Genomic DNA, 16106 nt, shown 5'->3' with positions numbered 1-16106 from the left:
AAGATAAGTAGGTCATTTCACAGCTTTATGGAAGTGCAAAATTGGAATGTATGAAAATAAGCTGCCATGAAGATAACGATTTTCAAGTTTGGACTTGATTATAAATTTATAATAAATATCTTTGATTTAATAATAACATTTAAGTATACTGTGCATGGGTTATTTATTTATTTTTATTATTATTACCCAATCTTATTGGAGAAAAAGATTCCTTAGAACACCAAATTTCTTGATGGGAAATAAATTGTTTGACCACCCCTATTTTCAATTAGTCACACCAATATAACCTTTCAGATTTAGGCTTTTGATTTCTGCATCCCAAAGTGCTATACGCATCCCGACAAGATTTTATTACCCTTTTGCCCCCTTGAATTTTATTTAAAACAGAGTCCTCCATGGAAGAAGACGCTGTGTTTTGTTGCAGGCTGTTGGAAGATGATGATGTTCAAGAACCAGAGATACGTGTTCTCCCTCTCTTTCGTCATTTTTATCATAACCGTTCCTACCTCTCTCACACCACCAAACATCTCCTTCTATTCTCTTCCACCTTCTCCCATCAACCTTTCTTCTTTCTCCAAACTCAAACATTCAAATCAAGAAGAAAATGATCACGTAAGCCGACTTTTAGCACGAAATCACCGGAGAGCCAGGGATTGCTCCTCAAATCGTGGTGGCTTTCGCTGCCGGCGCGCCTTACGAATTCTTGAGCGGTTGCTCATGACGGCTTGAACGGCGCCGGCGGGGAAGGAGAAAGGAGAAAGAGGTAGGGTTAGATTAAAAATTTATAAGGGTGATTCTGACATTTCACACACTCGATGGGGGTTGCAGGCAGAAAGTAGCGGGTGCAGGAAGCAATAGCCTCGGGTTTATCTTTGATCACCAGGACCACCGAGCCAACCCATATGAGCAAACATCACCTAACTAGTTTTCTCTCACTGTCTAACAATTATAGCTGAAATGGAAACTATATTTGTACCTTCTCTCTCCCTTTCAAAATTTCCAAAGTCTCAAACTTGGTGGAATTCACCACTTTTGCTTCACTCCAAACCTACCTCAGTTGCTTTCAGTTCAGTAACCCACCATCATTCGCCCAAGTGCTTTCTGTTGCACCCACAAGCTGGTGCTGGATTCAAAGCAAAAGAAAAGCAGAACCTTAGAGTTGTACATGCCTCAGAGGCTGCACCCCCAACAACAACGACAACAAATGCCAATATTGCAGAAAGATGGCTTCTTGAACCAGTTGGTCAGTTAAATCTTCCTTTTCTATAAAACCCTCTCTACAAACTAGAGCCTTAAAGTAATCCCTCTACAATTTTCTGCTTTCTATAACTAAAAATCTTTCATAGGATGTGCTTGGAAATACGAAGATAGGATCATAGGAGAGTGTACTTGAATTTGGAAAATTGGTTTTTATTTTTATGGATATAAACCCTTTTTAGGTAGAGGGGTGGTGGGGAATTGTACTAGCCTATATTTTAGAAGTATGTACCAAATCTGGGATGCAGCATGCACAAACCTACCCTTGATGACTGCTGAGCACCTGTTACTAATTTCTAAAGGCTTCAACATGGAACAAAGAAATTTCTGTTAGAATTTCATCCTGGGATTCCTTTACGTTTCTTACGGTTCTTCACTATTAGAGGAGTAATAGAACTTTAAAAAATAATGTTGTAATGGTAACACCCTTCATATGGATGATTGATAATCCTAGTGAAAAATTGGGAATTCCTTGCCAGAATAACTTTGAGATTTCCATAGGAAATAGGAGATTTGCATAAAGGACATTGGGCCTTAATTTTATTTGTTTGACAGGGTTTTCTATTTGTTTGATTTAGTTTTTTTGACTCTGGAGAGAGTAGCATTGTCACTTGTCTTATGGAGTAAAATTTTTTCTTTAGCTTTAGAAGCATCTTTCCATATCTCTAATAACACCCAAACCATCCCTTGATTTCATCCACCCAGCTTTAATCCTTTGATTTACATCTGTTGCTTTTGTCGCTTTGTGTGTTAGATCAAAGACACCTAATATGTGACTTGTAGAATAAAATAATCTACATTTTTTTTTTCTCCAAGTCAGTGCTAGCTTGGGTCTTGTTGAACACTCATTCTTTATACTCTGGTTCTAGTTTAATGCATGAATGTTCTAAGCTTCCATAACTGCTTGAAGGCTAAGAGATAGTCCACCAATCTTTTGTCACATAGAAACTCTTAGGTTGTCTTGTAGTCAATATTACTATCTTTGCTTCCTCTTTGATCACAGTTTTCAAGAGGTAGTTAAGCATTAGATAAGAAATAAATGGTTTAACTCAATATTTCAATAGAGCGTAATAAAAAATAGGAGTTTGTGGGGTTTACGGTAAGAAGCCCACAAGGTCCAACAATAGATTAGAATAGTTATGACCAGAAGGTCCATAATGCTGTCAAGTACTGCCGTTGCTAGGCTTCCAAGTTTCTGGTACCGCATTCCCAGCCATCTAAACGTCCATCATCATGCCCAACAAGAGAGAAACTCTGTTAGGAAGTGGAAAGTTTAGGAAAGGAGGAAAAAGAAGAGTACCGAACGGTAAGAGACCGAACGGTGGGAGGAAGGAGTGAAGGACCGAACGGTATCTACATTAATACCGAACGGTGGGAGGAAGGAATGAAGAACCGAACGGTGGGAGGAAGGAGTGAAGAACCGAACGGTATCTACACTAATACCGAACGGTGGGAGGAAGGAGTGATGGACCGAACGGTATCTACACTAATACCGAATGGTAGGAGGAATATAAAGAGCAGGAAAGTTGGTTAGGGGGAGAGAGAAAGTATAAATAAACATTCTTCATTTCTGTTGAGGCAACTAGTCATTTTCTTACGTTTTGTAAACAGGTCGTGGACCTTGTTGAGGGGGATTAGGCTCCCGAGTAGTTACAGTGAATGCACACGATTACAAAGTTTATACACATTTCCTTTGTTTTCTCTTGTTCATTAGCGTTGGCGTGAGTGGGTGTTGCGAGAATAGTTAGGTCTCTTACGTAGAAACCTAACAAATTCGAGAGATGGAGGGAAGAAATGAGGGACGCTTGAACGTGGTAGAGAGTCGGCTAGACGCGGTGGAGGTTGCTATAGATGGATTGAAGGTCGAAACAGCGTCATTGAGACAAGATACGGCGGCCATCCGCCAAGATCTTCAAGAAGTCATTCGTATGTTGGGAGGCCGTAATCGCGATCACGAGGGCGCATCGGATGGTAGTCAGGCATCTGTCAACGACAACCGGAGGGGACAGCGAGAGGAGGAGAATGGTGAGCGAGAGACTGAACGACCACCGGAGGGACAATTTAATTGGAGAAAGAAGGTGGAGCTTCCCGTATTCGAAGGGGGGATCCATTGAATTGGATCAATAGAGCGGAACGTTTTTTCGAGTTACAGGGAGTGATGGAGGAAGAGAAGGTCAGGCTAGCCTATGTTAGCATGGAAGGAAACGCTGGTTATTGGTTTCGTTTTTGGAGGGAAAAAGCAAGGAATCGCACCTGGGAAGGATTGAAGGGAGCAATGATCATAAGATTTAGGGAAAGGAATTGAGGATCAATTTTTGAGAGACTGGCAGCGAATCGTTAGACAAGTACGGTTGAGGAGTACGTCCAAGATTTTGAAATCTTGGTAGGGCAAACTAATGGGGTGACAGACGAACAGCTCTTGGGGTATTTTCTCGCGGGACTTCAAGACAATGTGCGGTGTCACGTAAGGCCGCACGATCCTCAAGATTTGCTGACGGCGATGCGAATCGCGAGAGATGTGGAGGACAGCCTGGGAGGGGCGAAGAACTAGGATAGAGGAGCGAATCGACAATCCATATCGGGGGGACGAATGTTGGGGGCAGTCACCCGAGTCGAACCAAATTGCAGCCAGGCGGGGCGAATGGGGAACACGGAGAGCGTAGGATCTGTAAAGAGAGAAGGCAACCCAGGGGATTATATGGTGAGGGGTGCGAGTACCACCGAGAACGATGTCAAAAGCAGGGGAATGCGAAACCTGCCATATCACGAGTACCTTAAGCGGAGGGAAGAAGGTCATTGTTTCAGATGCGGAGGACAGTTTAGCCTTGGTCACCATTGTCCAGAACGAAGTTTGAGGGTGACAATTTTGGTGGAGGACGAGCAAGACGAACCTAGAGAAACAGAGGTCGAATTGGATCAAAGACAACTGAAATTATCATCTTTCTCTGCAAGAGGGTTGACTCAGCCGAGAACCATGAAACTCCAAGGAAGTATAGGAGGAAGGGCGGTGCTGGTCTTGGTTGACAGTGGCACTAGCCACAACTTTGTATCTAAAGTGTTGGTAGAGGAGCTGAGATTGAAGGTAGATGACGACCGAATTTACTCAGTTTGTTTGGGGGATGGACAGAGGAAGAAAACTTTAGGATGTTGCAAGGGAGTAGTGTTACAGATGGGAGAAGTAGAGATCACAGAGCAGTATTATGTGTTTGAATTAGGGGGTGTAGACCTAATTTTGGGTATGGATTGGCTAGCTAAGTTGGGAGAGGTTGTGACAAATTGGGGCGAGCTAACCATGTCTTTCAAACAAGGAGGAAAGGAGGTCACAGTCCGAGGAGACCCGACCCTAGCTTGGGAAGTGATAGCACTGGAAGCACTGCTCAAGATGACTGAGATAGAGACAATAACTTTGATGTGGGGTTTAAAACAGATGGAGGTAATAGGGAAAGAAGCAAGAGTTGACAGTGAGACAGTAGCAACAGTTGACAGTGAGACAACAGGAAGAGCTGGAGGAGGTGCTGGTATGGTATCAGCTGGTATTCCAGGAGCCCCAAGGCTTACCACCAGAACGTGAGATGGAGCATAGAATCGTTTTGAAGGAGAGGACCGACCCCATTAACGTTCGGCCCTACAAGTACCCCCACTTGTTGAAAGGGGAGATAGAAAAGCAGGTGGAGGAAATGTTGAGGATGGGGATTATTCGGCCCAGCACTAGCCCATATTCTAGCCCAGTCATCCTTGTCAAGAAGAAAGATGGAAGTTGGCGATTCTGCATAGATTATAGAGCTCTCAATAGGGCGACTATACCAGATAAGTTCCCCATTCCTGTGATAGAAGAATTGCTTGATGAGCTGAGAGGGGAAAAATATTTCTCCAAGATAAATCTCAAAGCCGGCTACCACCAAATCATAATGGATGAGGAGGACATCCAGAAAACAACGTTTAGGACGCACCAAGGGCATTACGAGTTCTTGGTGATGCCATTTGGGCTCACCAATGCCCCAACCACGTTCCAAAGTGCAATGAATGCCTTGTTGAAACAGCACTTGAGGCAGTTTGTTCCGGTATTCTTCGACGATATTCTGGTATATAGTAAGTCTTGGAGAGATCATTTGGAGCATGTGGGATGTGTGTTGAATATATTGATGCAGCAATGATGGGTCGCCAACCATAAAAAATGTGAGTTTGGAAGAACTCATATCCGGTACTTAGGCCATCTAATATCTGAGAAAAGGGTAGAGATGGATCGGGAGAAGGTGGAAGCAGTCTTAGGATGGGAGGAGCCAAAAACGATCAAAGCTCTAAGGGGATTCTTGGGTTTAACTGGATATTATAGGAGATTTGTGAGAGATTATGGTAAGATTGCGCGCCCACTTACAGATTTGCTGAAGAAGGGTAATTTTGTGTGGACAGATGTGGCAAGGGAGGCAATGGAGAAGTTAAAGGCAGCAATGACTACTGCCCCTGTGTTGGCATTACTCGATTTCACGTAGCCTTTTCATGTTGAGTGCGACGCGTCCGGAGTCGGGGTTGGGGTAGTCTTGACACAGAACCGGTGACCAATAGCCTTCTTAAATAAAGCTTTGTCTGAAGGGACATTGAGCAAATCCATTTATGAGAAGGAGCTCATGGCCTTAGTGATGGCCATCCAGCATTGGCGTCCTTACCTACTAGGTCAGAAGTTTGTGGTGCATACATATCAAAGGAGCTTGAGGTACCTGCTGGAGCAGAGGATAACCACCCAAAATCAACAAAATTGGATTGCCAAATTATTGGGCTATGATTTTGACATCATATACAAATCGGGAGCTATGAACAAAGTGGCGGATGCATTATCCAGGAAAGGGATGGAGGCGATGGAGGAGAAAGAAAGGGTGGCTGAAAGCTTGGAGGAAGGGGAAAGAGAATTGAGGATAATAACTAGACCCTATTGGAGAGATTTCCAGGAGGTATTGGATGAAGTTGAGGAGGACAAAGAGCTTAAGAAGATTATCGAAGATATATCGAAGGATCCTGAAGTGCATCTAGAGTTTACTTTAGAAAATGGCAGGTTACACTATCGAGGTAGACTGGTGTTGTCTGCTACATCTAAATGGATTCCTAGGATCCTAGCTGAGTTACATGCATCAACCACAGGGGGTCACTCTGGGGTGTACAGAACTTACCGGAGAGTGGCACAATCTTTATACTGGAAGGGGATGAAAAGAACTGTGACAGAATATGTGGCTCAGTGTGTGGTGTGCCAGCAACATAAATACTTAGCAGCTTCATCACAGGGGTTACTACAGCCCCTGCCCATTCCCCAAGCAATCTGGGAGGATATCAACATGGATTTCATTGTAAGACTCCCAAAATCTAGGGGTTATGATGCCGTCTTGGTGGTGGTTGACCGACTTAGCAAGTACGGGCACTTCATTTCCTTGAAGCACCTTTATACAGCTCGCACCATGGCAGAAGCGTTTGCGAAAGAAGTAGTGAAGTTGCACGGGGTGCCCAAGTCGATAGTGAGTGATCGGGACCCCCTATTTTTGAGTTTGTTCTGGAAGGAGTTGTTTAAGCTACATGGAACAAAGCTCCAGATGAGCACTACATATCATCCGGAGACGGACGGTTAGACAGAGGTGTTGAATCGAGTATTGGAGGGTTACTTGAGGTGTTTCTGTTCGGAGCAGCCCAAAGGCTGGAGTACCATACTTCCTTGGGCCGAATATTGGTACAACACAAGCTATCAGGGAGCAGCAAAATGTACACCCTTTGAGTCGGTTTATGGACGAGCACCCCCAACCCTGACTAGGTTTGTACCAGGAGAGACGTTGGTGGAGGCGATGACACAAGAATTACAAACCAAGGATGAGGCACTCCAGCAACTTAAGTTCCATTTGACAAGGGCTCAAGATTTAATGATGAAACAGGCGAATCGCAGCAAGAAGCCAGTGACGATTAAAGTAGGTGATTGGGTCTATTTGAAGATTAGATCCTATAAACAGTCGTCCATGCCAGCTAGGATCCACCCAAAACTGACTGCTAGGTACTATGGGCCCTTCCAAGTGGTGCAACAGGTGGGGGCGGTGGCTTTAGATTATTGTTACCTGATACAGCGAGAATACATCCCGTATTCCACGCATCACAGCTAAAGTTAGCAGTCGGAGCAAAGAGTGTCGAGAAGGAGCTCCCAGCCAACCTACATATGGAGGGTCCTACTTGCTGGCCCATACGGGTTTTGAACAGAAGGCGGCAGCAGCAAGAGGAGGAGGTAAGAGAGCAAGTGCTGATCGAATGGAATGAAGGAGGGGTGGATGGAGCTACCTGGGAAGATCGGGCAACCATACAGGAGCAATTTCCTGAGTTCAACCTTGGGGACAAGGTTGATTTACAAGGGGAGGGTAATGTTAGGAAGTGGAAAGTTTATGAAAGGAGGAAAAAGAAGAGTACCGAACGGTAAGGGACCGAACGGTGGGAGGAAGGAGTGAAGGACCGAACGGTATCTACATTAATACCGAACGGTGGGAGGAAGGAGTGAAGGACCGAACGGTATCTACATTAATACCGAAAGGTGGGAGGAAGGAGTGAAGGACCAAACGGTATCTACACTAATTCCGAACGGTGGGAGGAAGGAGTGACGGACCGAACGGTATCTACACTAATACCGAACGGTAGGAGGAATATAAAGAGCGGGAAAGTTGGTTAGGGGGAGAGAGAAAGTATAAATAAACATTCTTCATTTCTGTTGAGGTAGCCAGTCATTTTCTTACGTTTTGTAAACAGGTCGTGGACCTTGTTGAGGGGGATTAGGCTCCCGAGTTGTCATTGTTTTCGTTTTACAGTTACAGTGAATACATACGATTACAGAGTTTATACACATTTCCTTTGTTTTCTCTTGTTTATTGGCGTTGGCGTGAGTGGGTGTTGCAAGAATAGTTAGGTCTCTTATGCAGAAACCTAACAAACTCACCACTCTCACTTTCCAATGCAGGTAGCTTAAGTCTTCCTCAGATCCAGAACTGCAGCAAACGGCAAGAAAGTAATAACCGTTCGAGACACAATTCTAATTTAAATCAAAACTGCAAGCACATACTATTTCTGCAGTTCTTCCCTGACAGTGACACAGAAGACACCAATAATCAAAATCCAAGAACAAGAAGCTACTATCAACACCAAGTAGAGAAACAAGGAGAACTCAAGGAAAATAACAAGGCCAGACTTTTCACAAACATGTGGTGGATAGATGTGAAAGCAGCACTTAGCCAAAGAATCAACTGGGAGGGCATTCTATGTTCAACTATGGTGATCTTAAAAGACCCAAAATTGGCGATGCCCCATATTTCTGTTCCTGATATAAGGTATGTTGATTGGGCTGAGCTGCGCAGAAAGGGATTTAAGGGGGTTGTCTTTGACAAAGATAATACTATTACAGTGCCTTACTCTTTGAAGCCCTGGCCTCCACTTGAGTGTTCTTTGGAGTGTTGTAAATTGGAGTTTGGTGATGCTATTGCTGTGTTTAGTAATTCTGCCGGTAATTCTAGCTTGAAGCAATTTGAATTGTTGTTAAATTTATGCTTCTAGTTGTTCACTATGTCACCTAAATTGTTTTGTGCTGTTTTATTGTTGTGAATCAGGACTGCATCAATATGACCATGATGGTTCAAAAGCTAGGATACTTGAAAGTGCAATTGGAATTAAAGTCATCACACATAGTGAGTTTTGCCGTTTATTTTAGAGCATTTTCTACAATATTTCTTTGTCTTGGAACTTGAAAATACATGGTCTCCCTGCTCTGTTTAAAATGTTGGGAGTGTGTATCATCATTCCCTTGGGATAAATGACTAATAGGATATGTAATGTATTAGACAGTTTTTAGATAGTTTGGCAAAAATAAAACATAAAAGTTAGTATGAAGTGGTTAGGGGTAGTTAAGAGGAGTTTAAACAGTAGTAGGGGAAGTCGAGTCAGACTATTTATTAAGCATCTTTTTGCAAAAGATTATGTTGTCAAAGTTTGATCTTTGCAAATTCAAGGATTAATCCAATGGCCAAAAGGAAGCCTTGAGGCAGTCACATGGGAAGTTGTCGCAATGATTAAGGACCAGTTTTTAGATTACAAACCTTGAGAACAAGGTTGTTTTACAACGGCGAGTAATGATAGGATATGTAATAATGATAGGATATGTAATGTATTAGACAGTTTGTAGACAGTTTGTAGACAGTTTTTAGATAGTTTGGAAAAAATAAAACATAGAAGTTAGTATGAAGTGGTTAGGGGTAGTTAGGAGGTGTTTAAACAGGAGTTAGGGGAAGTTTTAACTATTAGTTAGGCAGTTTTTGTCATTTAAGGAGGGGGGTGTTCTGGTTGTGGTTGTTGGGTGTTTTATTTCTAAACAAGGACTGTCCTGTGTAGAAAGGAATGTTTTTCCTTGGATGTTGTTGAATGTTTTCTGTATTTTTCATTCAATAAATTGTTGCCTCACAGTGAGGTTTCTTGTCTCTGTTTGTGATTGTTTATTTTGAGATAGAATTTACGTTTCTTGTCACCAAGAAACCTAACAATGGCTATAGTAGTTATGTTGATATGTGTACAAATGCTTCAGGGGTGAAGAAGCCAGCAGGTACAGCTGAAGAAATTGAAAAGCATTTTGGTTGTGATGCTTCGCGATTAATTATGGTATATAAGAATTCTGCAGTGTTCATCTTCTATCGGCTACTTTTTTGTAGTTTAATTCAGAATTATGTAAAAGTTAAATCATAATATGTGTGGCAGGTGGGTGATCGGCCACTCACTGACATTGTTTATGGCAATCGGAACGGGTTTCTGACTATTTTGACAGAGCCATTGAGTCTTGCTGAGGAGCCATTCATTGTTAAGCAGGTATGTTTTTCGTTTTACATTTTGGGTGCGAGAATTGTTTGTTCTTATTAATTTTTCTTGATAAGTGGAAATAATTTTTCATTAATGGAAGAGAATGAGAAGTTCTGTTTGACAGATCCTATAACGAAAGAGAATATAGCATGGATAAAATCTTCAAGCTTAAACGCTCCCGTAAAATGAGAAAATATATTTTCACCAAAAATTGCATAATGACTCATCTTCATCCAAAGCATTGGTGTAGTAAATACGCAGAAAAGCTTCTTGTGTGATATTATCTATGGGGTATGATTCTTTGTGCCAATGGGAAATTCATTGTACATGGCTTTACAGATTCTTTCTCCTGTGTGTTGTGTTGGAAGTTTTACATCGACTAGATATAAGGTTAATTTATAGTATATAAGTAGGTATAAGGCTTACTTTACAAGCTGATTTTGTAGGGTTGAATTAGACTTAAAGTTTACTTCTTAACATGGTATCAGAGCTATGTTAGAGTCTATCCAAACGATATTTATTGTTTGTTGGACTTATTGTTTCATCTCTTATTCGGTTGTTATTGGACAATTCATTAATGTCTACTCTTACGCTTGAGATGTATATGCTTCAGCGTGAAGGGATATGTTGAAAGTCCTACATCGACTAGAGATAAGACTAATTTATAGTATATAAATGGATACAAATCTCACCTTACAAACCGATTTTGTAGGATTGAGTTAAGTTTAAAGCTCATCTCTTAGTCAGTTGTATTGATGTTAAAAGTCCCAATAGATCTTTTATGTAGCATGCTGAAAGTAACTTGTGTGATAGAGAAATAAGCTCCATAAAGAAAGCACTTAACCACTATTAATTATCTGTCGTCAATACTCAAATCAATTACACAATATGTTACTTATTTCTATGAAACTCCTCTCTTATTCTTTGAGATCTATATCTGTTATGATCTTTGGCCTAATCAACTTGTAGTTACTTGTATGTTATCTGCTTTCTGATAAGCTTTTATGTTTTAATACCATTGGAATCCTTGCTGGGTGTGTGAAATCTGTTTGACAATGCTGGCTAATCATTACACAAATTTTATTCATGAATATTAATTAATTTCTTATGTTTTATCAATATGAATCAATTTGGAAAACAAAATAACATGCCTTAATAATTGTGTTGATAGGTGAGGAAGCTAGAAAGTTCATTTGTAAGGTACTGGTCCGGAAGAGGGTTGAAGCCACTTGACCAGAGGTTATTGCCAGATTCAAAGCAATGTGTCAGAGAGCCATATCCTTCACAAGACTAATCCCTAAACACTGCCCTAATTTTTTTTACCATCTTAGTACCTTGAGTAATCGTACATGTCAATATTTTTTAAACAATAATTTTTCTTTATTTTACCAAATGGTAAACATATTCCCCACCTGTCTTATATATGCTAATTTATCTCCTCTGTTAAAAGCGTGTTTGAATAACTTAATTTAAATAATAATATTTTTTAACCGTTTTTTCTTAATATTTTTTTTCTGAAATAAAATAAACATTTTTTTAAATAATCATTTACAAACACGTTATTTATTTTTTGTGCCTACAACATCGGGAGACAAATTATAAACAAGAATTTTGTAACTTTTAACAATTTTCATTGTTTATTACGGTTACATTGTAGCCTCCTATAGAGCAGCGGCTACTATTGTCGTAGATTTTGAAAATAGACATATTCTGTTTTTATATTTTTCAACTTAATTATTTATTCTAATTTTAATTCTAAGAGATATTATTATTAAATTGCATAATTGTTTTAGTTTTAGACTAAATCGAATGATAGATTCTTGAATTGCACATAGGAGGACCTTTTCTAAAACTTTTGTTTTCTTATATTATCATCTGAGACTGAAATAACAATGGTGAATACTTTTAAAGGTTAATTATTCATTCTTTCAGTAAGTATATGATATTCAATTTAAATCATTTTAAAAGTGGTAAGCTAGTTCTTTTTAATGTAATATTAACTAAAAATTTTATATTAATATCTTTTACCAAGATAGTATAATAATATAATGTTTTACTACTGAATCACTCACTCATCTGACCATGTTTTATTTTCTTATTTCTAATGTCTTTTACTACTTATCGTATGGAGGGATAAATCATTTTAGTTTGTTTCTCTTGTAAATTTATAGTCAATTCCGAGTATGTAATTAAAGTATTGCTTTTCAATTTATCTCAAGCAGAGTAATATATATTCTTTAATTTTGATTTCTATTCTTAGGATTACTTTAGAATGTTTGTTAATAATTCTATTCTATTCTCTAATCAAGAATTCTTGTCACTTTAGTTAATTAAAGGGATAGAAGAATAAAATTTCACACATATATGCATGAAATGGGTAAGGAAATTAGTGAATGGTTGATATATACTTAATTGATTCATATTTATTTGGAAATTAAATAAATGATAATCATATGATAATTGATGACAAATTCAACTATGAATCAATTTATCTTCTTATAATTGTCCTATACTTACATTGTCTCTATAACAAACTCTAGTTTGTTGATATTTCACAATCTTGTACTTTCTATAGAAGCTTGTACGTGTTGGATTTTTCAGATTCTTATTAAATTTATTGGGAAACAAATTGTTAAATTTATTGGGAACGAATTGGATTGACTAACCTTATATTTAATTACATTTAAATTGAGTAAATCCTTAGGTAAATCTAATTAAGACTAGACTATCTTCTTAGAAATAAACAAGTTGTTTATTAGACAAAATACTTTTGCTTAATTTGATCATAGAGATGACAATTATCAATTATAATAAAATATTTTATATTAGTTTTAACTTATATAAAAGAAAGAAATAATGATAATTTTTTAATACTATTTATAATTTTAATATAGTATAATTTCTAATATTAAAATATAGAAATATTTTTTTTATCTCTGTGATATTTTAGAAAACATAAGTTTTTACAATCATTTAAAATTATGATGTCAGAATTAATGTATAAAAAATTATAAGCATATAACTAAATTATAATTATTTGTTTAATAAAAGTACAATGTTAAAAGTAAATAATTAAATGAAAAATAATAATATAGTATTAAAATATATTTAGTATATTAATTAATAAATATATTATTAAATTAAATTAAGTGTTAAAAAATATAATTATACTAATTCTAATATTTTTTATTATTTTATTTTATATTAATATTTTCATTTCTTATCATTGAAACCAGTTCTAATCAATAATTAGAATAAAAAAACTATTAGAATATGTGATTAATGTAAAGCTAACATATATATTTAATAGTAATGAAAGTAGAAATTATTGTATTTAATGAGAGTGAAACACATTTAAAAACAAAATTTCTTCTAGAGAGGTAGACAATACGTCTATCATAAGACAGTTACTTGTTTTTCATAAATTTTTTCCTATATTTTTGTATGAAATTTCTATAATTTTGAACCTTTTTTTAAAAATTAATTTTGAATTTCACAATTTAAAAGTCAATTGATATTTAAAATGTGTCATTCGAAAGTCAAATTTTTTTCGTATTAGAAATCCATAAACTTTTTTTTCGATTGCACAATGTGTAGATGTATTCTTCTCCTTACGCAAAACTCATCTCTTGCCTCTATGACTGAGAGTGATGAAGTCGTTTTAATACTACTCTCCATCATCTTAGTAACAACCTCTTTAAGAGAAGAATAAAAATTGTCCTTCAAAAGAATGATACGACATAATCAATTTGAATAACTTGTTAATATTGTCATTAGGTCACAGACTGGAAAACCTTTAACCATTTAGAGTTGCTAAAGGACGCCCTTAGGCTTTATGATGAGTTAGTGTATGGCTTCTATGGGAGAGGGTCTCTGTTACATCGATCTTTATACGACCTTCGGAGATGAGGGTTTGACAAAGACGATATCGGTTTGGTATCGGGTGATTGATGTCATTACCTCTTATAATATCTTGTTGGGACAATCATCATTGAACATGTTGGGAGCTATAGTCTCCATGTCACATTTGGTACCATGATAGATCCGGTAGGAGAGACCAAGCGTTGCTTTCTAGACTCTTATTCCTAGTATAATCAAATACCCATGACTGAAAATGACAAGTTAAAGACAAGTTGAAGACAACCTTCATAATAGAGGAGGTCAATTACTTCTATAAAGTGATGTCCTTTGGTCTCAAGAATGCAAGGACAACTTGGTTTGAGATACTAGGCATCATTTTCTTAATAGTAAAGATTGATAAGCATTGTAACCCTAGGTACACTCTTTCCTTACCCGTTCTTTCATCTCTACATAGGGTTTTGGCCGAGAAGGTTTAACGAGGCACCTTACTTAATAAAACGAGGGTCTTTTTTATGCATTACTTCAAAGGCAAAGTTATTTATGCTTTCATACAGTTTCCCATCGGCAACCAATCAATCTGGATCAAACCTTTCATGCAGTTCCCCATTGGCTGATCATCGATCCAAGTCGATCTTTCATAAAATTTCTCATCGGTTACCAACCGGTATGGGTCGAACCATTCATGTAATTCCCCATCAACTAATTACCGGTTTGGGTTGAACCATAAAATATTAGACACCCTTTCATTTATCAACACTGACAATGCAATAAAGTAATCTACGCATCTCAACGAGAATAAATGGCAAATGTGGAAACAAAAATATAAAACAGATATAGGATAGATACACTTGTATTTATAATTTTCATGTTCTTAAAATACAAAGACCTACTCGACCATACAAAATAACAGGGCCAACTAGACCATGTGCACTTGTATACAAAAGATATACTACGGAATAAAAAAAAATGGCTTCTAAACTTTATACAGAAAATCTAAAAAGTTACTGCTCCACTTCATTCTCTTCATCCAGCACAGTGACATCAACATGAGTAAAAGGACTCAGTCTAGCCTCCTCACCCGAGACCTCATTAGCATCCTCCTTTACCGCCTCCTCCTCAACCCCTTCAATAACGGCTCTCTCAACTTCCTCTGTGCCTTCTTTAGTGAAGAAATTTTCGTCACATCGAGCATCCGACCATCATAAATATCTTTGTTCACATCAAATCGACAATCGGTAGTCGACACCTCTTTATAAAGAAAATATGCTTGACAAAGGGCCTTTTTGAAACCTCTTGTATGCTAATTGAAAACATGGTTGTACAGTTCTTGCACCTCCTCGGTAGCAACCTTCTCCCTCTTGAGAGATTTTTTAAGGAGTTATTAAGCTCCTTCATTTTCTTCTCGTCCTCGAGGCATTAAGTCTTCCATGACTTCATACGTCGAATCTCTTCCTCAAGCAACTTCTTCTCTTCACCAAGTTTCTATTTCATCAGCCAAAGAGCTTTATTCCTCTTTCCTAGCCTGTCTCTCTACAACTAAGTCCTCATAAAGCTTCTTCTTATTCTCCCCCTTTAGTTCCTTCCTAGCTAGGTTTACCACTCGACGACTCAACACCAAAGCCCAACTTTAGAATTCAAGCAAACCCTAGAATAGAACCTTGAGATCTAAATCATTGATAACCTTGAGGTTACGACCATCAAGCTTAAGGAAGACCCCCTTGCGTATGCGGATCAGTGGGCCCTTTAGCTCACTAATATCAAAAGCTCCTTTTCCAAATTTAGTGGAGGGCCCTACTTCATATGGAATAACATGCTTAGAAAGAGATAAACCTAAGACTAATCATGACATTTAAGCAATGGAATTAAAAGATTAAAATGGAAGAGAGAAAGGATAGGAAAACTTAGGGAATTGAAGACACGCCACTTGAAATGATCCAAGATAAGTGTCAAGGTTGGATCACTACTTGCTTTTCACAAGATAAGACCCAAAAGATGACTAAGAGAAAAAAATTCAATCTCAAAGAAGATAAGCAAATGAATGAAAATTACTATTATATTCATTCAATCAAAGGTGTGTTACAAAGGAGACCATTAGGTTGCTTATATAGCCTTAAGGAAGAAGAAGGTGAAGATAACTA

At 38.2% G+C, this 16106-nt stretch overlaps 1 protein-coding gene across 2 annotated transcripts; it reads left to right on the top strand.

Moving 5' to 3' along the window:
* Window positions 1-336: 336 nt before the first annotated feature.
* On the top strand, window positions 337-11527 carry LOC108343151 (phosphatidylglycerophosphate phosphatase 1, chloroplastic/mitochondrial). 2 transcript variants are annotated; one of them, XM_052879016.1, is made up of 7 exons: window positions 337-763; window positions 829-1243; window positions 8228-8767; window positions 8871-8948; window positions 9839-9912; window positions 10009-10116; window positions 11279-11527. In XM_052879016.1, the coding sequence occupies exons 2-7, from the start codon at window positions 958-960 to the stop codon at window positions 11399-11401; spliced, it is 1209 nt and encodes a 402-aa protein (XP_052734976.1). In that variant the 5' UTR covers window positions 337-763; window positions 829-957; the 3' UTR covers window positions 11402-11527. The 2 variants fall into 2 exon arrangements, with proteins under 2 accessions (XP_052734976.1, XP_017436734.1); XM_017581245.2 differs by having other exon boundaries at window positions 337-1243.
* The last annotated feature ends 4579 nt before the right edge of the window (window positions 11528-16106 follow it).

The sequence above is a fragment of the Vigna angularis genome, chromosome 6, assembly GCF_016808095.1.
Source record: "Vigna angularis cultivar LongXiaoDou No.4 chromosome 6, ASM1680809v1, whole genome shotgun sequence".
NCBI lineage: Eukaryota > Viridiplantae > Streptophyta > Magnoliopsida > Fabales > Fabaceae > Vigna > Vigna angularis.
Note: the sequence above shows the minus strand (reverse complement) of the source record. Positions and strands in the feature narration are given on the sequence as shown.

Excerpts from the sequence above, each read along its gene's own strand:
- LOC108343151 (XM_052879016.1), top strand. The coding sequence starts at position 958 with ATGGAAACTATATTTGTACCTTCTCTCTCCCTTTCAAAATTTCCAAAG. Across the intron at positions 1,244-8,227 it reads ATGGCTTCTTGAACCAGTTG|GTAGCTTAAGTCTTCCTCAG; the intron begins GTCAGTTAAATC and ends TTTCCAATGCAG. Across the intron at positions 8,768-8,870 it reads TGTGTTTAGTAATTCTGCCG|GACTGCATCAATATGACCAT; the intron begins GTAATTCTAGCT and ends GTTGTGAATCAG.